Source organism: Apteryx rowi, unplaced genomic scaffold (genome assembly GCF_003343035.1).
Source record: "Apteryx rowi isolate R43461 unplaced genomic scaffold, aptRow1 scaffold_146, whole genome shotgun sequence".
Taxonomy (NCBI): Eukaryota; Metazoa; Chordata; class Aves; order Apterygiformes; family Apterygidae; genus Apteryx; species Apteryx rowi.
This window is the reverse complement of record NW_020447708.1, coordinates 1,342,946-1,367,036: the sequence shown is the minus strand read 5'-3', so window position 1 is coordinate 1,367,036 and position 24,091 is coordinate 1,342,946. Positions and strand designations below refer to the sequence as shown.

General features: G+C 39.3%; 1 protein-coding gene across 1 annotated transcript in view; it reads right to left on the bottom strand.

Annotated features, from left to right (window-relative positions):
- Positions 1-707: 707 nt before the first annotated feature.
- The window catches only part of GUCA1C (guanylate cyclase activator 1C), a 39,530-nt gene continuing 16,146 nt past the window's right edge, over positions 708-24,091 (bottom strand). The window contains 3 exon segments of the mRNA XM_026058385.1: positions 708-838; positions 3,713-3,800; positions 6,645-6,794. Of these exon segments, the coding sequence (XP_025914170.1) occupies positions 708-838; positions 3,713-3,800; positions 6,645-6,794 (369 nt within the window).

Here is a 24,091-nt window from a genome sequence, read left to right as displayed (position 1 = left end):
TGTAAAAAATTTTCATTCCAGTCCTTCTACAAAGGTCAGTTTGAAAGAAGAGTAGCTGACACCTCCCCCAACAGGAAAACATCCCATTATTTTAATTTACAGGTGTAATACAGTCAAGAGCAGTAAACAGCTTTTTAAAGAGGATGCACGTCTCTGGAATATTAAGCTGACTGAGGTGTTTCCCAGATAGTCCAGTCCTATTCTGAGCACTGATTAGAGCAAATGTTAAGTTAATGCAAACAAGGCTTCATTCTTAATTGATCCAGATAGAAGCTAATCCTATCTAGAAGTTTATTGCCATGTTTTAAATAGTAGGTTAAAGAACCTGTATGTAAAAGAACAAATCCATTAACTCTGTGTCTTCTAGAAAGGTTGTATTTTGTGATATTGCCATTGTTTTTTCAATTAGTCTAAATGGTGTTCATAGAGAGCAAATAAGTTATTTGTACTGCATAAGACAGTTTTTCTATTATGTGTGGGCAAAGGTTTGTGTCCTGTAGCTACCACAGTCATTAGTGAGAGAAAGAACAAAGAAAAGGAAAGAAAGACATGGAGTCAAAAGTGAAAATTCTGAGAGAGAATTATTCCTGGAGCTGGGTGCCTGGTATTGTCCGGGCAGGCTTTGACAAGATGAATCTCCCTAATTGTATCAAATGTTATCTTCCTTGCAAATGATGACACAGATGCTACATCCATCACTGAAGCCTTCAGATGCTGTGCCTCCTGCTGTTCTGTATGACTTTGAGTACGCTGGAAAGGTCAAAACTTTTTGTAATCAAATCCATTAGATTCCCATCTCTTTCCACACCACTGATAAACTCTTCTAAAGTCAGTTCCCCTAAAAGGAAATCAAATACTTCTTAGAAACCAAGGAACCTAGCATTCACCCTCAGCCCAACACAAGGCCATTCATGCCAGACTGTATGCCCCAAGAAGATTCCCTCTTCCTCTCTTTTAGGTTGATCTGCAAATGCAGGAAGAATATTTTCTAATGTTTCCCCATTTTGCATCTGATCCTAAAACTGTGGCTCATTTTCCTCTGTTGAAAGAGATCAAGCACAGCTTTCGCAGAAGTCAAAGACAACTATAAGTGTTTAGCATCTATGGTGGCAGAAGTGTGTGAAAAATGGCTCTAATGAAGCCTGCATCAAGGCTGAATTTAGCTGCACAGACCTATTTTCACTGAGATAACTGGAGTTTAGCCTATAGCTGGCAGTCCTGGCCTTAACAGAGATTAGAACATTATTTACTGAGGATTACCAGGCATCCTCCCTGTATTGACTACTAGGATTATTTAGAGCCATGATAAGATGTAGTAATAATGAGTTAAGTGGTTTGATTAGAGAAATTCTTCCAAGCAACTGAAATGGAGATTTAGACCTTGTTTTGGGGGGGCCCACCTCAAAATTGGGTAATATTTTGGAAGTTGCAAGACAAGTATGAAATCTCTTTTTTGAGGAACTGGAATATCCTTTAGCATTCTTCCTCTTTTCCTGCTCCCTCTCCTGTTCTTCAGCAAAGTCCTAGGTCAGTCCTAGGTGTATTTCTGCTGGCAAGCTACACAGGAGTGTAGGTTAGAAATTATTCCAGTGATAGTCTTTTTCTCTGAGAAGAGAAAAAGGGCTTGGTTTAAAAAGAAGGGTTTGGTTTAAAGTTAGTTTTTTTCCCTCTGAGAACAGTTTAAGGCTTCTTATTAAAATCATTAAAATGAATGGTTTCTCACTGAAATAAGAAATGAAAAGAGGCCAGGCAAAGAGCGAAACAGCTGGATGCCCCAGGGTACAGGCAAGCAGCAATTTAAATCACATACATACACTTCTGGTGAATGTTTAGCTAGATGGCTTCTGGCTATTTGGGGATTTCAGTACTCCCTGGAATTTTATTGTCTGAGTTTTGGGTTTTGTTCGTGGCAACTTTGGAAGTTTCCTCTGATGTAAAACAGGCAAATGATCAGCATTTGAAAAATGTGAAGATCACATCTGCAGTAAATGCTGCTTCCTCTCCAGTGTTACGGGTCCTCCCTGCACTGGGGAGCAATATTGTGTACGCTCTATTAAGTTGAAAAGACTGCATTTGACAGAAGCCTTGGTCCTTAGGCTTCAGTGAGAGGAGTCAGGCCCTCTCCAGGGGTTGGCATGCAGTGCCCTGCAGCTGTTCATTCCTCCCCTCCGCACCCCAGTGCCCTTAACATAACCACGGCAGGAGCAGAGGCAGAATGAGCTGTCTCAGTATACTTGTCCGCTTCGCTCCCTCCTGCTTTGCTACTCAGCCAGTCACTTCCTCAGCTCTCCCTCCTCCTACCCCAGGCACTCTCTTACTTCCCTTCTCCCTCCCTCTGCCTTGCCTTTGCCTGGGGTCTTTGGGTGGATGGGGGTCCTGGTCTGGCCCCTTCAACCAGGGAATTATTTCCTGTATTTTAGTGTGAGGAAGGAGAACACTCAACTTATTTGTCTGTTTGTCTTTTTTTACTATAAGCAATGACAAGGACTAAAGGAAGTAGCATAGTTGGAGCTACACTTGGGGAAATTTGCCCCTTTGAGGGCAGTTTGAGTCAATCCTGCTGTCTTACAGTTTTGCAGCTATTTGAAAAATAGCTAACTATGGAAGGCAGTTTGAAACAGGAGTGTTATGAGGAACACGCTGAATAATTCATGTTCTGACATCGCATTGCTAAAATGAAAGGCACACAAGCTATCTTTTCAGCTGATGGTCCAGCTCAGATACAACTATTACTTGCAATAAATATATAGGCAAAGCAGAGGCCAAAGTAGAAATAATCATAGAATTGGTTTTAGATTTTAGAATGTAAATATTTATTTGGAGCCTGTAATTTGCATTCGCCCCAAAAATGGGCCAAACAGGTGGGGAAAAGCCCTCTACAAGTTATTCACATGCATCACAGGTTCGCTATTTGTATTATGATTATATATTGTAAACAGCTTTTTTTTAAAGTAACCTTAATGTACCGAATGAGACCACAAAAATGAACAAAAAAGCACCCCAGATCCCCAGCTGGGACTTTGTCTTGCTCTGCAGTGTTCTCCTAATATTCCTACTTTGTCAGCAGTTGCCATAGTTGATGTATAACATAATTGCAAGTAGGAGGAGGATCTTCATGATTACAAATAGGAGGGAAGATGTTCACGTGACATGTTTTCTATTAGAAACAATTCCAAAGCACTGAATTAAAGTTTTAGTTTCCAATTGCAAGTCCAATTAGCTTAATTTAGCTGTCATGAGAAACAACAGCACCATGTGTTCTAGCACATGTTAACAATCAGACTTCAAGGGCCATCAGATATGCTGTCCAGTCCTTAGAACATGGTAGAGCATGTGCAGCCATGCATCCCAGTTGTTTTTCTTATCTATCTAGATACATTAAGCCATCACAGATATGCTAAAAAAAACCCTTGATCACACCTTTATTTTGCTGTGCAGTAAGAGCACTGGCATTTTGGATGAACAGTGCAAGAGCTCCATGTCTTAGCCACTACTGCACTAATTCCCATGCCAGATTAACAGTGTCAGTTGGTTTATACTTCACTGAAAATCTGAAGTAATTCTGTTGACATATGGGTAAAGAAGAACAGATTCAGGCCTTCAGTTCACCTAAAACAGTCAGTTCTTCAATAGTGTATTCAACTCCCCTCCTGATCCCACACTTTCTTCTGGGGGAAAAAACTGCCAATGCCAAGAAAACCTAAATTCTTGCCGTCATTGTTCATGTCTATATTCTGAAATACCATGTTTGTGAATTCTTTAGCAGACATGTCAGTGTGGCCATTAATAGCCTGGATAGCCTGAAAACAGAAACGCGGAAAGTTCTTTCAGACTTTTCTTCATCAAGTAGTGAAAACTACACTGGTGACTGTGGTAATTGGGATGCAAACCTTTAGTTCAGCAGGCCTTTAAAAATCACTAAATAAATAGCTATTTCAAGTAAATCTTCAGTAATGAGGATTCAAAATTTAATTAACATAACACGGCCTGAAGATTACAGAGCTAATTTACATATCTCTGAAGGTCTTCTGAAGCCATGTGAGCCTCTGTTCTGCAACACACTTTAGATTCCACACCAGCATTTTTATCTTGCCCTGGAGAGTTCTGTGTCTTTGGAGAGTGCCCCATGGTCTATGTGATTTAAATATAGTATTATTCCCCACAGCTGAAAGCACATGATGAGAAAGCCTAAGTCACTTTTCTATTAAAAAAATGTTTAACTTGGTAATCACAAATAAAGTCAGACTGGCAGTCCTGGAAGTTGGAAGAATTTACTTATCCTCCAAAGAAATTTTTTTAAAAAGTCTCCTCTCTACCTTTTCTGTGGTAAAGACACCCAGCACTTGGAATAAAGGGGCAAATTAATATCTTTGCAAAATTTTTTATCCCATTCACTGAGACCACAATTTTTGCATTGTAGTGATCATTCTGGTTAATGAATTAGGAGCCTGTATAACCAACAGTCCAGATGCAGCAAACATTAAAGCAGGAGTTTAAGTTTAAGCATGTGGTTGGCCTCAGAATTAAGTTTAGGCTTGAGTTGACCTCAGAATCAGTATCACAATTACTAAGTGACTAGGAAAATGCGTATATACCTCTACATAATTTACACACATGCATAGATGCTCTATAATGTACATATTATAGAATTTGTTTTTCTACATCTGATTTATGTTCAGAYGAACTGTGTTGTGTAAGATAAAAACTCTTGCAAATTTATAAACTATACTTATTCTAATATCTGCATATGTTAGTCACTATATAGAACTCATTGTATTTAAGAATAGTGTAAGATAAGTGTATTTCCACTAGTGTGGAAATCTAGACCATCACTGTCTTTATTTTACTTTACACAGAGTTCCAAAAGGCAGCAAGAATTTTACATAAATAGATACACAAACTTTTGTGTTATTCAGGCACACTTCAGATACTTTGGGTATTCTATATGGGCAACCCCAATGCAGCTTTCAGAAGAAAGCTGTACCTCTGTCACAGTTAATTTTGTTGTCGTGCTACGAGTAAAGCAGTGACTCCTGAAGTTCTTAATCACTGACTATCACAGCATCACCTTAAATAATAAAACAAATTAACTTGGTAATTAAAGGCACTGACAGGGTGCGTGGTTATCTGCCAAGAGTTTTGATGGTTGATAATGATCTGCTAGTCCAAAGTTTGCATAGCCGTAGGGACAAATGAAGCTGTAACAGTACTTCTTTGGTTTAAATTAATGTTTCAGATTTGATATATCTTTTTAGACAAGGCCTTGTTTACTGATGCTCAGTATAAACAGAACCCTTAATGGCTGCAAGCCCATATGTTTATTTTTATTTAGAGCCTACCTATTTTGATCTAGCCTAAGTCAAATGACTTAGGCAGGTTTAGGTTAAGGCTCTGTTATTCCAAAAGAGGAGAAAACACGCAGAGGTTTGAACTGGTTTTAAAACAAGATAAGTTAAAAAAGAGATCTTTATATTAAAAGGATTCTAATTCTCTTTTCAGATAAAGCCTGAGACAAAAACAGTTGCCTCAGTGCCTTTGGGTAAAATGTGATGGAGAATATCTACATTAGACAGATATCTAGTTAGTCTCAAATGAGGAGAAATCTAGGCCATGCAGCTTCTCCTTCTGCCTTTAGAAAGCTGTTCTTTAGAAAGAGATGCATCAGCTTTGTTTGTATGACCCTATGGCTAATCTGGCTCCAGTTCCTTTTATTTGGGCAGCAGCTCTTGAAAGTCTCTAACAGTGATTAGCCAGATACCAGCAGTAATGCACAATCGAGGAAAAGTGCCTTCCTTGTTTATTATGACATGAAATCCTTATTTAGATTTTACGCTCCCTGCAGCAAAACCTTGATCTGTAACAAGTTCTGTACATTTAGGGAGCTGTATTAAAAGTCATTCATATTTGCAGAGCACCCTATAATATCTTTTCAATGAAAGCAACTACTGAAGCGCAAAATATTATTTCACTGGAGCAAGTTGAAAAATAGGGGAGTCATTTTGCAAGAAAGAATTATACTGCTTTGGTTTTATAGGTTTGGAATGGACCCATTTTCTGCAAAATTTTCTACAATATTTGTATCAAAATGACACTGCATGATTTGATGATAAAGTTAAGTTTCCCCAATTTAATTTTTGAAAACATGATAATGAGATTTATAGTAAACAAATCTAACAGCCTTTCAATAACAATGAAAATATTATAATATAAATGTCATTAAAATATTCCAATATTTAATTTATTTATTTTTTTTTCACAAGCTGAGTTTGAGAAGCCATTTTTCAACAACACCACACTGGCACAAACACTTGTGACCAGCTGTTTTATTCATTATGCTGCTTCAGTTCCCTCCTGCTTTATAGTATAGTTTATCAAAATAATTTCTCTGCTGTTCCTATAGTTTTTCACTTTCAATAAAGCATTATAACTGTAGAACTATGGTTTAAAGTAAAATACTGCTCAGATACGTTTACTTCAACAAGCAAGAAAATAATGGCAAGAATGTCACTAGCAAGAACAATTTTGGTTTTACAGCTGTAAAACATTTGGTAAAATGCAGACACTCCATTTACAACAGATGACAAGCCACTGCATCAGGGGCAATATGATACATCAAATGCACTTGCTATGCATAACTTGCTTACCGTGAATATGCTTAATAGTTCTTTTTTGTCAATACATCCGTTTCCATCAGCATCATACAGCTTAAAATACCATTTCAATTTTTGGTCAATTTTCCCTCGTATAACCAAATTTATTGCAGCTATGAACTCCAAGAAGTCTATAAATCCATCCTAAGAGAGATAGAAAAAAAAAGTGTTTAACAACATTGGCTTTCTTTTCATTCTGTCAATTTCTTAGAAACAGGTCGTCAAATTCCCTGTAAAACAAGCTGATTTATAAAGCACCTTAACAGAGAAATCTCCTGCGGTGTTTAAAAAGGATGAGCTCAAATGAAAGCACTATAGAAACAGTGTTAGCACAGACAGTTTTGTTCTCTCCTCAAAGCCAGGGGAGCGAATCTCTTCTAAGCAATCAATATTGACATCGTTTTGAGGAGAAGAAAAAACAATTTTGTGGTAGACTTCTGAATGCAAAAGAGGGAATTCTGGGATACCTGGTTTGGTACTAATGAAATTTCTACAGTAGTGCTGCTTACGTTCATATGGGTAGGTACTGCATAGAAATGCAAATGGTTTCCAGTGCAATAGAGCTGCTCCAGGTGTTACTCATCTGAGAGATCATGTAGTAAATATTCTACATGGTAGCCAACGACTTGGAATGATCTCCAGATACTGTGGTTTATCCATATCAACATCAAGTCTCTCTGACTAACACATTTGGGAAGAGATATAAAACCTTCAGGTCATAAATCAGTCTCTAAATACTGAGGACTGGAGGATATTCATAGGGACAGAGCATTTCAGATTGATTTAATCCCATATTTTTTGCTTCTTTCCCTGAAGCATCTGATGAAAACCTGTCAAGGATAGGACTTAATGGTCGAATGGTCTAAGCCAGTATGGCAGTTCCTCTGTTTCTTTAAAAATGTGTTGAAGATGAAAGAAACAGTTGCTGAATTTGGACAATACTTGCTCCAAATGTTTCTCATTCACATATAAAAAGAATTCACAGCTGGTAAATTTAATCTTGTGATCTTTATATTGGCCAGAATCCAGTCCCTTGGAAAACCTTGGAAAGACTGTCACCAGTTTCAGATGGCCTGTGATTAACAAGAGAAGATTGGATGAGTATCTAGTAGATTTAGCGTGTTTTTTATTGTCATACACCCACATAGATCTTGCCTTTTTGCGGTTTTGCAAATAGATTTTAGTCTATTGTCCAGACTCCACTAGACTAAAGGAAAATAAGGCCTGTAAAGGTGTGGTGCTACTCATTGCCATACTTGCAGTGTTTGTTTTGATTTCTGTTTAGTGGTGTTTGGCTAGGTTTGACATGTCCTTTACTGGAACGCAGAAGCCCTACGGTGCAATGCTGTTTGGCAGAGTGTCACATAAGAGGTAAATCCGATGTTTCAAATGCACTGGATTCAATATGCATGCAGAAATCGTACATGCAGAACATGTGTAGGATGACCATTGCTTCACAGACTCTCTGCACAGGTTCTGCTGTGATCATTGAGTTTCCTCTAACTGCAAATCCAGCAAAGACAAAGATACCCCTCAGCTACTCTTCAGAATGAAATGAAATTTGGCAGTAATTTTGTAAAGTTTTCTGACAAGATCAAGCCCCATATTGAAAGCTTTGCTTCTTTTGGCACACCAGCTTGAATTTCAATTTTTGAATTTTCCATTTTCTTGAATTTCAAGAAACATCAAATATTTAATGGAAAGTCCAGGTTATATTTCCATCCTCTCATTTTATAGATCTATTAAGAACATGGTCAGATCCAGCTGACATTGCTGCTTCTTTATTGAAGTTCATACTGTTTATTGAAACCAGAAATTAATTTTAAGCTTATTGGATGTTTGTGACCAGACTCATTTTCTCCTTTCTCCCATACGTTTCACCTTGGATTTTGGAGAATAGAATTATGTTTGCTTTCTTGCTGTGTTTTGGGGTCACTTTTGTTGCTCTTTGGAAAATGTACCATCAGCATAACCTGCTGGGCGAATCGAAGGCTGCTTTGATAGATCTTTTGGCCAATCCCAAGCAGGAAGGGAGGCAGGCCAAGGTAGAAAGAACACAYCTGAAACACATGTGAGAAAAACTGCAGTTTCTAATAAAGTCCCGACCACAGTCTTCAGACATGCAAAGACCATCAACCACATGTTAACCTCAGCAGTTGGTGCACTAGAAATAAACAATCTTGTCTGCCTTTTAAGTATTTTTATGCAATACGGAACCAGTGTCGCACAGAGAATTGACAGGAAATAATGATTTTTTTTTCCTGTCACCACCCAAAAGCATGTATTATAGATAGAAAAGAAAACTTTTATTTGATGTAGAAGGCTGTAGTAATTTTGTTACACATATCCAGAGATTTCTCAAGTAAAGAAAAATACTGTTTGCTATGGTAGCATCCAAGAGCCTCAGAAGAGTGCATTAAATGATGAAAACATTCATAACAGTAACATATGATGCTCATCCTGTGGTTCTGTGATACTGAGCAGTTACTGCATTATGATGTTATTAAGAAAATCCTGCAGTGTTGGTTTACCTATCTGCTGCTCTATAACCCTTCACAAGACAAGTCTGTAGGTAGGTCCTTGTGTATCTCCAGACTCTGTAAAACTTCACACTGTACAGCGGACAAAGGAGAGTATCTGTTGCTCCTTAGGAAGTCAGTCAGTCACAAGCAAAGGGCTACCATAAAAAGTAATAAGCAGAACTGATGGCCAGTGACGGAAGATACAGAGAATTCACTTGCAGTGTTTTACACAGTTATTCCAAAAGGCTAGTTTGTAACATTTTTTGTTAAATGGAGTTTATGGTGGTGAAACTTGTTTATTTGACAGCTTAGGACACAGGACAGATTTGCGTGATTTATGTTGTTTGTGTTTAGGCTCATTTTTCGTGCCTATGTGGAGCTTGCCCCTCCCTTCCTCAGCTGCAGCACATTATGGTGGAATCCCACACAAGTCCCAGAGGAAAATGAGTGTGCTCTTTCTCCACCCGTACAACTGGGAAAGGGTTACAAGAAACTCTCTCAAGATATAATGAAAAAGAGGAGGAAAATCTCCTCAAACAGTCCTGAGGGGCTGCTGTTTAGGGAGGCAGAGCTGGTTGCTTTTCTGCGTCTGCTGAGATTGGCAGCCTCGCTGGCAAACAGCAGTGCCTGGTGCCTGCAGTCAGAAGGAAGTTTCATGATGCAAGGAACCAGCCCTGAGAGCCACCAAAAAATACTCAAAACTCCTTTTGCATGTCCCCAAGGGCCAGACACAAAATTTTGGCCCTCTCTGACCTCTCTGGACTTACAGCTTAGCTTAGTTGATTTAATCAAAAGATTTGTGGGTTTTTTTGTCTCTAATAGCTTGATCAGATGGACTAGAAGCATGAGGACATATCAACTTGCATTACAGTTGTATACATGTTTGTTTCCTTTGATACTGTGTATTTGTAACTTGTTTTTGTTTTGTTTTTACTGACAATAGTGTGTTTTAAGTCCCTTGAAACTGAGAGTTTGATTAACAAGACAAACACAAAAGGAGACTCCAAAACTGGAGAGAGAACTTGCTGATTATATAAAACTAATTGCCAGGACCTTGAGGACACTCATAGGCCTTAACGGCCCCGATCAGCCTCACCGGGGGCCTCCATCCACACCCTGCCATGGGCCCAGGAGGCCATTTAAGCTCAGGACGAGGCCCTCAGTCCTTGCCTGAGCTATGTTCGAGGTAACCCTGTCTCAGTTCTGTCCCTGGCCTGTCTCCCAGATAGACCTCAGGCCTGTGCTGTAGCTAACTTGTCTCCTGGATGGACCCCTCGGACATCTGCTGGGGCTCTGCTCTGGCCCTGTCTCGTGGATGGACTTTGGCCCCCTGTTGTAGCCTTGTCTCTGGTTCCCTCTCTGGCCCCATCTCCTTTTGCTCATGAAGAAAAGACAAGCCCTTCCATCTCTGCCCTTTTGGGGCCTGCACAGTGCTCAGCATCTGCTGTGCTTGGCGTTTCTAATGCTACTCTAGTCACAGTTGTAGAAACACGTACACATCTAGGAAGAAGAGTGAACAGGCCTGCTGTTATCCAGAGACCTTTTGCTTTAACTCTTGCTACATTACGAGTGAGACTGTACACTGTGTAGCTACAGAAGGAAAGGAAGCCCAAGGAAAAGAAAAGGAAAAGAGCTATACTCCAGCACACCCTTAAAGCACTCTTTATCATGGCATTCTCAAACTAGCTATTTTCATGAATACTGACAGAGAAATTCTTTTTTTCTTAAATCAACACCCACAAAACAAGCTTTGGGAATTCAGATAAACACATCTGGGTCACTGAAACAACCAAGGCAAACCTCCTGCTCTCAAACCAGTTTTCATGGAGGGTGTGTGCTTCTGCAGGTTTTTGCGTTGAAGTCTATCAATCACAGGCATAGCCATATCACAGCAACAATGCAGATCTCTGACTCCAGACAGACCCTTACACTGGGGTGAAAAGCTTTGGAAACAATACATTTGAACTTGCTAAGCTAATTACAGCCATAAAGTTGTGTCAGGTGTACATTTATTAAACAAGTTCTTCTAGTCAGTAAACATCTCTCTGATTACACTGAGCAGAATTTGTCCCTTTTCTTTTTAGCGCATTGTGACTGGTAAGCATGAAACTAATTTCAGAACAGGTTTCAATGCAGGCAAAAGAGATGGTCAGTGGTCTCACTCTGTTATCAGCCCTCACATCTGCTAGCAGAAGCTCCTGAAATTGTGAGACATTTCCCACTGCTCATCTCTCAATCAATCAGTCAAAAGAAGCTTAGTGACACTAGGACTGGAGAAAGAAATATTACAGCTGAAGACTTGCGAGTCTGAGCTCAGCTTCCTGATATTTGATAGGTTACGGCAAAATTGAGCTGGAGCTGTGAAAGTCTGCTTTGAAAGGAAGAGATTCAAGTGGAGAAATTGCAACTAAATTGGTTTTAAACAACATGGGGTAAAAAGACTCCTTTCACTTCTGCCTAGGTTGAGCTAACCAGAATGGTACAGCCCATGTAATGAAAAGAATGGTGGTGAGGTCTGAGGATTTATCTTCTGAAAACTGAATTATTTGAAGCATCTCTACGTGTTTGAATGTAACTAGTTAGAAAACCTACCTAGAAAGAAGTAGTTTTCCAAGTGCCATCTGCTTTGTGTCAGATACATTGAGATGTCCATGCAGCTGGACAAGGGCAAAGCAGTACGTAAAAAAGGGGCTGCACATTAGTTGTTGGATCTCCTGAGAACAGGGCAATTTAATTTTATCCTTTTATGAGATATTATTGCTTCAGAGTGTCAGGTTATGTGCAATTGCTGGAGGCTGCTCACTGTTATACAGTCGGGACAGAGATCTGTGGCCCATGAAGGAAAAGCAGGTGAAGGAGCTGTAGCATCATGCAACAATAATTAATACTCAGGCCTTGGAAGCATAAGAAGAACATTATCCTTCAGTACCTAGAACAGTGTTGCTAATCTTCATGGGTCCTTAGAAAACTCTTTTCAACTTCAAATTATTTGAATACAGATAAAAAAATAATTGACTGAAAAGCTGTGAATGCACAACTGACCTTAAACAGTTCAGTAAGTCAAGGCTCAGCCAGAACGATCAGAGCGCTGCACTGTAGCTGTGCAACGCTGACCTGAACACAGCTTCCTAACAGTGTCAACGCAGCACCGCTGAGATAGCCACGATGGAGCCAGCTGTCTACTGCAAAGCACAACAGCTATGTGTACAGAAAGGGCCAATTTCTGTCTCCACAAAACCCTACGAGTAGCGAACTCATGGTTTTACTAGGAGTGCTGTGGACTTTTATTAAGAATCTATGCAAAATAAGCAGCGTCTTGGTTTTACACTTGCTCCTGAAACTTCTCTAAACTTCACAGAACTCAACCTGGCACCAGGAGAATAAATAGTTCAGCAAACCTTATCAGGATTAACAAGTGTGCAAATACAGACAGTCTAGGTATTTCAGACCTAACGCTTGGAACATTAAGCCACCTTCTCTCCCCGCCCCTAGTCTTTTAAAATACTACTTAAGCCTAATAAAGCAGAAGGAAGAGGTTATAATATTGGCTCAGGTCAAACAGCAGATTACAGCAGCTCAGAAAAACTGTATGCAATTTATAGCTGATCTTACGTGCTTCTCTCTTTCTATCCAGCCCCCACTTTGAATGCAGCACTGCTTTCTCTGCCCTGGGCAAACTAACGGAGGATGCATTTCACTCCATTTCATCTTCCCCCATTTCTTTGCTTTCTGTTTACTTCTGAAGACTTTTAGCTATTCCACAAAAGCTGTGTCCACATTCTTAAATACAGAGCTATGTGTGATTCTCTTACTTTGACACATCCCTTGGATCTGATATTAGAGTTGTGGACTTTAAAGAGAACTCCAGAACTCACACAGTCTGTGGCCAGAAACACCAGTGTCCTAGGTGAAGAAAGCTGGCATTTATACTGGGGGGGAACTGTTGGCAAACAATGGTTATTAGATAAGGATGAAGAAAGAAGCAGAAAATTAGGAGCAGCAAATTATTAAGTGATTACGTGAAAGTTGCATACCCGCCGTTACATAAAGAGACAAGGCTACGTTGACCAGGCTGTTACGCGAGGTTCTGCTTCACCCCARTGAAGAGGACCTGCAAGTATTGGGAACTTAGAAAATATCAGGAGTTTTRTGTTAGAGGAATTGGAAATGTAGAGCCAGCTATACTCCCTAGCTGATAGGTTCATAGGCCACCTGATAAGACCTGTTGAAATCCTAAGTGCTAAGACAATAAACAATTTTATTTTTTAAAAAATTAACAGCTCCCTTTCCACCACCACCACCTTGCCATTACTTACCATTTTCTTTCAAGATTTCTGAAAAAGCAGGGAGATGAGATGTTGGGCTGGGAGCTGTGCTCAGCCTGCTGCATGACAGAGCAGTGCCCAGGAGGGCTGTAGAGAAGGCAAACATCTCTCAAGGACCCAGTCCATCACCTCCTGCATGGTGAAGTTCATCTTTCTCAACCTTTAATTATGAGTCTTTGCCTGTGCTTTTTGGAGCCCCTTTCTCCTTTTAAAACAAAGCAGTTGGCAAGAGAAAGAAAACTAAAAACCGTAGCCATGACCACATAGTCTTATATTTTCTCAGCAAAATTTTTCTTGCTGAAAATTCAAGCAAATTTTGCTTGCTTGACGAACCCAAGAATGAATCAGGACAAGCCTATAGAAAAAGTGCTTTAAAGAGATACACGTCCTCTAGTGGCAAAGATAGTCTATTTGGATGACTGTCTCAGGTGTTCCTACATTGTGTGTTTATGAATCAATGTCTCAAGGGATGTGTACAAGAATCCTCCCAAAAGTTAAGCACATTTGCTATCATTCCCTCAACTACTCTGTATTACCTTTTCACTAGACCTTATCAGATAAAGAACCTCAAGAAAGGAAAAAGTTAGTACACTCATTTCTTTACTTAACAGGCACTGACATTTTTATTTCCATAAAAAATGGAAGATGATAGATCATGTCTTGTCACAGGAAAGCAATTATCAATTTAGTGTCACTACATAACTTTGTGACTAAATTAGTTAAACTAGATGTTCGACTTCTGTTGCATTTCTATGCAATTCTTATCATTTCCAAAGTTTGGTTCATTTTCTATTATCACCAAAGGATGTGTTATTCACAATTGCATACTTCTGGACATATTAAAGCAACACTTGAGTGATAAAGGGAAAACAGAAGAAAATGTAAGCCAGGTGTGGCCTTTAATTACTCTACCAATAATGAGTATGGCAATAAATAGAAAAAACATTCTCAAGGCGACAGTTGCACTTTTTAAAAATACATAAATTTTCTGTAAAGAAAGAAACAGATTCCTTAGCTATTTCCAACTAAAATTACTTTCTCCTTTATCTATATCATAATTTAACAAAAAATAATATTTAAAAGTAATTATGCTTAATTGTACAATGATAATTGTACAAAGTAATTATGCTTAATTGTACAATTGTTAATCTTCACATAATGAAACAAAATTACAGCATTAGCTAGTAGTTGTAGTCATGTACTCCAAGCATTTTTTAAGCTTAGTGAAAGCTGCAGAGTGCATGCTAATTTGTTTTTACTTAGATGAAATTTTCAAAGAAACCCCCCACCCTGTCCACATTGCTGAAAAAGTGCCATTGCTTCAATTTGAGGTATAATATTGGTCGCTCAGCTGTGTGCTGGACCCACTGCCCAGGGCAGCAATTGCCCATCACTCCCGCGTTGTGCACAGACCCTAAGGCAGTGACTCCTGCATGAGACAGGGGCATGCCACAGGGTGCCCTGGGAGTGACAATTTTATGTTAAGGTTAAAATAGGCTTTTAGCTGGTAATGACATGTTATTATAGCATAAGTTAGTACTATCACAGTGGTAAGCCCTGTGCCATACCATTGGAAAACAAAATTAAGACTGTGAAATTGCACCTACCATTATGGGAAAGTCCTTACAAAGTAATAGTTTCCTATAGCCTTTTTGGAATGAATACATAAAATTGGATTAAAAAAAACAAAAACAAAACTGGAGGTAGTTAAGAAGTAGAACAAAGACCTTCTTTAAAACATTCTATAAATTAATAGAGTAGTGTTCCATGGAACCAGATTAAAAATATTCATAGAACAAAAGTTATTTTCTGTTACTTCCATGGAATATTTTTATAAAGGTACAGTACGTTTAAAAGGCACTTAAACATACTGCCAAAAATGATATAGCTACGCCACCTCAAACACAGCAAACCATAATTTACTATCATCTTCCTTATTTACAGCAATCAGGCTGGTTACTTTATATTTGAGATAATTTTATGCAACATTACTCCAGATTAAGGAGAAGCAAATGGTCTGGTTTTGTTGCTTTTGTTGCTTTTGTTGGATTGGGTCCAAAAGTAATGGGGAAAGAACATGTACATATACATGCCAATTAGAAAAAACAAGTAGTGTTTCAAGAAATAAGCACTTCTGACTTCTGACAGAAGGGTTATTTCTGGCTAAGAGACATCTTTTTCTTATTTTCATCTAGCTCTCAGTTTAGAAGCTGTTTAATTTTTTGACACACAGGCTTTTATTGCTGGCTCTGCAACGCAATAACTACGACTTTCAGGAAAAGAAAAGAAAAGAAAAGAAAAGAAAAGAAAAAAGAAAAGAAAAGAAAAGAAAAGAAAAGAAAAAAGAAAAGAAAAGAAAAAAGAAAAGATGTTTTATGAATACTTCCCGGTGTGCAGACTCAATTAGGGGTGACTGTGAGAGTGAAAAGGGGTTCAAAACCAGAAAAGACAAGAGTGATACTTCTCTGGGCAAGGTGGTAGCATGTGCTGTCTGTGTGTCCTGGGGCAACACAAATAACTGAAGAAGTGCAGAAGGAATAGCATAAAACCTAGCATGTCTTGCCAACCACAGTACACGGCTTTTGGCCCCATAGCCTGGTTTCTAGTGCATATGCTGCTGCTACAACCTCACTGCTTTGCTTAAGCTCACTGGCTAGAGTAAGCTAGGAAAAGTGTACTTGGCCAGAGAGTCATTCCAGCCTGAAGACATCCCCAAAATTACGCATGCAACTGAGCTTACCTTTGCACAACTATTTGAAGACTTAGCATACAAAAAAGGAAAGTTGTTTGGAAAACCCTGGGAAGATATTCCTAGAATTATCATCCTCTCTCCTTCTCCTTGCTTTGGCCAAATATTACCTATTGCACCCAGTGCTATCACTGCCAACGCTGGTAATGCCCCCAGAGGTGTAAAGGAGCGGCCGACAGCTCTGGCAGTTTCTCAGGCAGCCTGCCAGTTCATATCACAGCAGCTAAATCCAGTCCTGAGCACATGTCAGAGCAAGACGATCTGAGAAAGAAAGTGCCAACAGGAGAGCGAAAAGAGTTTCTAGAGAAGGAGAGACAGCAAAGACACCCTGAACCATTCTAACTCATCCCACAAGAGGAGGAAACCCTTAATTTTTAGGTTCAAGGTAGTGTTTGAAGTATTGCTCACTAGCAGTCATTTTATTTACTCCTTTAAGAGCTTACTATGCATTCATAAGAACATGGAAGGCTGCTGTCGCTTAGTGATAGCCATGGGCCATGCCGGTCTTGAACAAAATAATGTCTTGAGTAGAATCTTTAGCACAGATTTAGAATTAACGGTCTCATATCAGTGGAAATAATATTCCTCTGTCTCTTGCAACTTGTCAATTGAGGGAAAAAGAGGAGGGGAGAAAACAACTGAAAGCCAAATGAAGAGTTACATTAATCATCAAAACATCTATGAACAATATTGATTCATTTTGTGAGCATTTGTATGCTTTTCTTGGAATATGAGGCATGATCACTGATTTTATAGAGAATTTCATGGTGAAATGATGAATATGTCCTTCTACTACAATACTCTTGAAAAGATACATGGCTAATCCTTCTCATGTTGCTATAACAAGAAAGGGTAACACCTATTTATAGTCAGACTACAGAATCAGATGATAAGTCTGCCTGAAAATCAAAACTATAAAGACACAGAAGGACAGTGGGGGAGGAAGGGGGATGAGGAGAAAAGGGAATGGTGATCTACTTTCCAATACTTCACCTATCAGCATTGTATAAAGTACAAGGAGTGAAGGGAAACTCTTATTCTTCAGAAGAAAAAAAGAGACATAATTTGAGATTTAGATTACATTACTGCATAGTCATTTCTCCACACAATTAAGTTCTATTTAAGTAACCCATTTTTGCTTACTTTATTATCTATTCTACATCCAGCAGCCTGTTTGAGCTTTCTTCCTAAGATTGTAAATGGATTCTTTTTTAAATCTATTTTTTAATAGTCTAGTCTGCAACTCTAGTTTATCACAGAGCTACTTTAAATACTAAATGAAAAAGCACAAACTASAAAGATGACCAAAGATTGACATCAATAGGTGGTTCCTCATCTAAAGATTTCTTAAACTCTTCGCTGTGGAGTGTCCATTTTTCTGCATCTACCAACTTTCTCTCTCTACTCAAGAAGTGTAGCAAAAAATACTGTTCTTTACTGAGACTAGCCAGTGCTTTACAAAGACCTAGCAGAAAATCCCTTGGACTTGCATAATTTTCCTCTAGTGCTACATACCAAAATCCTATTAATCTTCTTTACTTTTCACAGTTTATCCTACCTTTTAAAATCCAATTATTTTCTTACAAAGTGACAGACACTTATTCCTGTGGCTAGTTTCAATTAATGCCAAAATAAGCAATAAGAGAACTACAATGGTAGCATCCCATTTCCAGTACATTGTTTCACATGTTAAATAACTGTGAATTTTGTTCTTCACAGGTCACAAGAACCCAACCAATCAATCCTTGCATTATTCAATTATTACATTTAGGAGTGGCAAGCCTAACTACAAGCTATTGAAGGTGGATGACAATACATTGATTAAATGACCTAAGTCTTCCAGATAACTTTTAATGTCACAATAAATCTCATCAATAGAAAGCCCCAAAGTTAGTTACTTTTAAGATTTCAGTATATGTTTTCTAGTTACAATAAACAGAAATAAACTGTTATAGTATCATGATCTAGGTTTTTGATTTAAAGTGAGAAGACTTTTTAGAATAAGTATGAATTAGTAGCAGTGTTAGCTATAGGATGTTTTTCCTTAGTTACATTTAACAACAACTAACACTACCAATGTATTATTGGTATACCAGGCATTCTTCTTCTAGAAATGCTCTCTCCTTTAGCACTGGTGTAACCTCAGTCTTGAATAATATAAAAATCTGCCAGAAATACATATTACATATTCGCACAGAAAAGCAAATATACATCATCATATTTGGTAAGCACTTAAATATTTTAGATAAACATAACTTTTTCATCTCTGAAATTCATCAGCATGCTGCATGAACAAGGACTGCATGACAGTAATGCACGGACTGAGATGCAGAAGGAATAAAAAAGCAGGAGGAGGTCAGTGTGCTTTTATTTGCTGAACTGTTGTATTTGGTTGGAGCTTTCTCACTGTTGTGTTACAAATAGCTTAAGAGGGGAGAAGACTGAAATCACTTTCCCCTAAAACAACCTAATAAAAGGACTCTCTTAAAAATGACCTCTGTTGCACTTGTATTTTAATGAGAACATTATTTTTGAAGATTTTCCTTGGAAAGCTGTGACAAAAGATAAACCCACCATTTATTACATTGCCGTTGCCCTTGTATAAATAATGCTTGCTAGTATTAATGTACGAGTCATGAGTAAAACGGTTGCTTAAATGCTAACTCCTGCACTCCTAGTGATAACTCAGGAAAAGTTTACTGTGCAATTACAGTTCTGAATGTTCAGCATTTTTCTTTTTCAGTGGAGCTAATAATGATGAAGAGCAACTTTCAAACTCAATAGCACAATTACTTATTTATTTACTTTTTAGCAAAGCTTTCCACAGAGATCAAGGAAGGGATGAAAAGCTTTGACTTAGCACCTTTGTTTTTAATAAACTTGGAAAAACTAAAAACATGCTGCATACTTCATGCCTTTGACTTGCCTTTGGAATATGAGGCAGTCTGCACAAACACACACACAAGCAACAGTTAGCTTTTATGAAGTACGTTCCTGAGAAGAAAGTTTTTCTAAAAGAGAATTAGGACATAGGCAGTATCACCAAACCCCAAGAGAAGTGAGTACTGACTGGAAATAGCTTTCATCCATTGAACAGGTGCCCCCCCTTTGAGCCAGGGGCTTTGAGTACCTATGCAGCGCAGTGATTTAGCATATATAAACACGCAAGATGACTGAGGCCCCACAGCCCCGCAGCCAGGGTGGCACTGCCCTTACAGCTTGGTAGGTTAGGGCAATGCTCTGAGCTAACCTGGTCTGGCTGCTGCCAAGACCAGAGGGATCCTAAGTATCTCTACATGACACTGAGTCGTGCTGTAGGGATGTTCCCCTGCCTGTCATATGCCCACTGAACAGAGCCACTTCCACCAGCGGGGAGCTGAGCTCCTTTATTATCTCCAACCTGAAGAAGTCCAGGCAACGCTAAAGGTTGGCTTGCAGTTGAATTCCTGTTGGTGCTTGTATGGATGACCCGAGTGATCAGGCTTTGCTGAGGCTTTCAGTCAATCACAAATGGGGAAAAAACTGCCGCACTACCACAATCCTTTTTTGCCACTGCCAGCTTACTGACAGTTTGGGGTTTTTTTGAATGGAAATCCATTGAATCCTTTTTAAAGGTAGGGGAAAGATGCCTGTAACAGACCTCAACTGGAAGCAACAAGGTTAACAAGGAGGTGAAATGCAATCCACTACTGTTGTTTTTTTTACATAAGTCCCATTGGCTTCCGGTGAGGTTAAGATTCCTCACTTTGCCTGTGAGAGGTTTTTAAACTGGCTATTTTTTAAACATAGAGGAGAAAGCCCATGTACCTTTTAAGAATGTCTTATCGTCTTACTCTATGATAGACTGCCTCTAAGCATCAGTGGCCTTGACTTAACTCAGGAAGCATTAAGCTGCTATAATTGATATTGTAGATTAATCTGAGGCCTAACACTTTAACACAGCTTTCTGAGCCGATGCCTATTCATGAGAAAACAGAAGCCTACATGAGAACAAAATATCTTATGCTGAGAGTAGAGGGTCTGATTAAATAACTAAAGTTTTCCAAAATTAGTTTCTTTAGATTTAGATCAACTGTCAACCATTCCCCTTGCTTTTAAATATGTGTCAGCAATAGAAGTTATAAAAATTTTAAACTGGAAAAAACCCACGCTCTTAAACCCTGATATTGTCTACCCACAAAAAGTTAGACAAGCAAAAAATCGTATCATATGTCTATAAAACAGTCAGCTGGGGGAAGGACAGGAGAAGGTTCAAGTTTGCTAGCCATCTAGCTCTACAGCATTTTCATATAAAAGGTACTATTAAGAAAAAGGTAAACAATTCTATCAAAAAGTTTTATATACTCCACCACTCACTGTGATAATGACCCCTTTATTAGAAAGTAACAACCAGAGAAGAGCACAAAAGCAAAGGAAATCAAACTTTGGCCTACAAATCTGAGGAGTCTATAATACTGAGGGAAACCGAATGTAAGCAAAAGCCCAGATGACCAAATTATTTCTGAATTCATGTGGGTTATACAGGCAACCACATACTTCCATTAAGTTTTGTGGCTTGCAAATGAAAGATTATTATCTATTTAGCAATGTAGAGTGCCTGCATGTTCTGCATAATGTCACAGAGGGATAATGACCCCTTATCTGTACAATCATAACTACTATTTAAGATCACATACTGTGATACTCCCAGTCAGCTCTCCATTGACCACTCATCACATATGTACTTAACTAAAAGTACTTCATTAATAGCACTTTTCAGGACTAGAGCCTGTATTTCTGCCAAAATCCCCAGGGAGAAGAAAAAGCTGTAAAAAGGGTACAGGACAAAAAGTAAATGTATGGAAAGAGGAGATCCCCTTATTTTACCTCATTGGTAACATACACTGTTTGTTTCTCCTGCCCCGAGAGGCTAGTCTGTTGCCACTTTATTCCCAGCTTAACCATATAAAAGGCATCAGAAACGTATTGAAAAGTGTTTGATTGATGTTTGTTTTTTCTAAAAGTATACCTTAAAAAATTGGGGTTGTTAGTCTCAGGAATGAAGGATAAACAATGTAATTAAACTTATAAAAACAGAGTGCCATTAACAATGTCAGAAAAGGAAACAAAATAATCCAGGCTGTATGGTAAAAGAAATGCAATCATTATACTTAATAGAAACTCAAACACAACAAATCTGTAAATCGCTACAAAAAGCTGGCGTGAATTCAGGTTGCAAATCTTGCATCTTAAAGTGTTCTTTAACACTTTAACACATTAATTTTTATTTTGGGTAAAAATCTATGCTGGTCTCAAATGTACCAGGTTTGGTTCTGTTTGCCTAACGTCTTTCCCTAGCTTGGTTGATCCTCTCAATATCTGACATACCTTTGCAAATGCTTGGAGTCTAGTGATCAGCATACATTTCTGAACTTGGGTGCCTTTTCTTTTTTTCTTTTTTTTTTTTTTTTGGCTTGGAAGCTAATCTGCAGATCAGGATTTTGCTTGAATTCTGCCTATGACCACAACTGAATTTTCCATTCTGCTGCAGGAGGCTCAGTGTTTCCAGGATCTGCCTGCTGTAACCACAGCTTAGCTCCAAGTTACAAAGACACAGAGTGCTGAAACTTTCAGCAGACCTAGGTAAGAAACACCAGAAAAGAGTATATATAGGGACTGGAAGAGGGGCTGTGTTAAGGCCCTCCAGGAGATGTTCAAGGATCACAGTCTCTGCTCAATGGCCAAGTGTTTGATAGTTTGCAAAAGACCTTGGCAGTGGAGGTGAGTGGCCCCGTCCCTGCTTGGAGGATGGGGAGGTGCTGGTGTGGGACATAGCCAGCCCTTGCTGGTGGAAGGATGGCCATCCCAAACCCCTTAGCTTGCAGTAACCCAGCTGGCCATCCCTCTTTGGCCTGGTATCTGTGAGCCCTGAACTTTACTGAGTGGAGACATGGAAGAAAACAGTAGGAGTAAATGCTTTCTCTCATATTGGCTGCTTAACCATACCCTGCTGTCCCTTGAGGATGTATTCCTGAAAAGTATGATGATTAGCAGTACAATGGGTAGAAAAGCAATTTTCTGTGACACTAAATTCCTGACCATTACCCCATTTTTCCATCCTTCACCCTTGATTGATCTTGGCTCATCTGAGGAGGATGGGGATGAAGGCAATGATAAGGTACCAGTTCAGAAAGAGACAGCAAGAGTGCCTCATATTCCAAGAGTAACAGAGGGGAGTTCGGTCTCACAGATGAAGCAGCTGAGCTCTGTCAGGATGGCAGCCCCTTCTGAAAAGTCAGTGTGTCCTGCAGCTGGCAATCCCACCACAGCTCCTTCTGCCTTTCTGTCCTCCATGCTATACACGCTTTCCCTTTGTGTTTAAAGTGGATGTATTTCTTAACTCCCCACATGTACCTGCCTTCTCTTACATTCATTCTTATGGGAAAAGTTGCTTTGCTATCCACCAACTCGACAGCTTCATCTATGAGCCTGATGACAGTCTGCAGAGCGGGGTATTAAACAGTCAGCAACACAGCTCGGAAATGCTAGAGAGAGAAGTGACTATTGACAAAATGGCCATTTTATTTAAGTGCACCTGGTTGCTGCCTCACTGGCTAAAGGTGAGCAAATGCTCTTTCTGAACCTGCTTTCGTTTCTCTCTTCTCACTTTTAGATTAACCCAGAATCTGCAGGCCTGACAAGTGTGTGGAGGACGTGCTGGTAGGCAGTATCCTGGGGCATCCCAGTGTTGCAGTGAGAGGAGGGCTCAACTTGCCTGGCTCCAGGACCTAAAATTTTAAGGCAGTCCCCAAAATAGATCTAGAAGACACCCCACTTGCCTTCTGGTCTATCAGTCCTTAGATCCTCTGATATCTTTTCCCTCTCCCTCCACAACACCATGGTCTAAAGTCACCCAGTGAAAGGTGCTACACACAGGTCACAGATGGCCATGGCTTCGGCCTTCTCTATACAAATACAGAAAATATCTTGTCTGTTTGGGAGCCAGCTACAGCAGGGACAGCTGACTGCAATCACAAGCAGCTACTGTGGGAGCAGGGAGACTAAATTAGAAATGTAGCCCAGAGAGGCTGCTTTACCTCTTCATTCAGTAGTCTCTTTGGTCTTGTAATTTGGGCACTGGGTGTTATCTCTGCATCCTAATTACACTTCCTCTGTGCCACAGATTCAGTAAAGTACTTTGGGCAAATTTGTTTCTCTGCGCTGTGCTTCCTCATCAGTTAAGTGGAGACCATATTTCCCTCTCTGTCTAACACTCTTGTGAAAACTTACACATTTATTTTGTACTTGAGCATACCAATATTTTGATACACCCACGTACAACGGAGATAAGCAAATGATAGAAGAATAAACAGTGAACTGCAAATTGCATCTCATTTCCACAATTGTGTCTTGACATATTTTAAAGGAAAGTACTTGCAAGAGTCCTACTCAAAGCCCTCAAAGACCAGCCCCACATCTTTACCTCCAGTGCACTGTAATTGCAAACCCCTCCCCAGCAGCAGTTTGGTGAGCAGAGTGCAAAGAAGAGCCTGCAGGCTGCAACTCGCAAACACAATCATAGTATGAGATTAAAGAAATAGAGAAAAGAAGGTTTACCTGGTTCAGATCAAAGACATCAAACACTCTTTCAATGTATAAATCTCCCTGTGGATCCAGCCCTTGCAGACCCAGAAGTTTCTTGAATTCGTGCAGACTAAGTTGCCCAGATGGGCACTCTCTCATAAATTTGCTGTAATAATGGTGCATCTCTGGGACAGGGCCATCACCTGGTAATGATTCATTGGCACCCATATTATTACACGGCAAATGTTTCTTTTCTTTTCTGGATTTATACCTCTCAGGTTC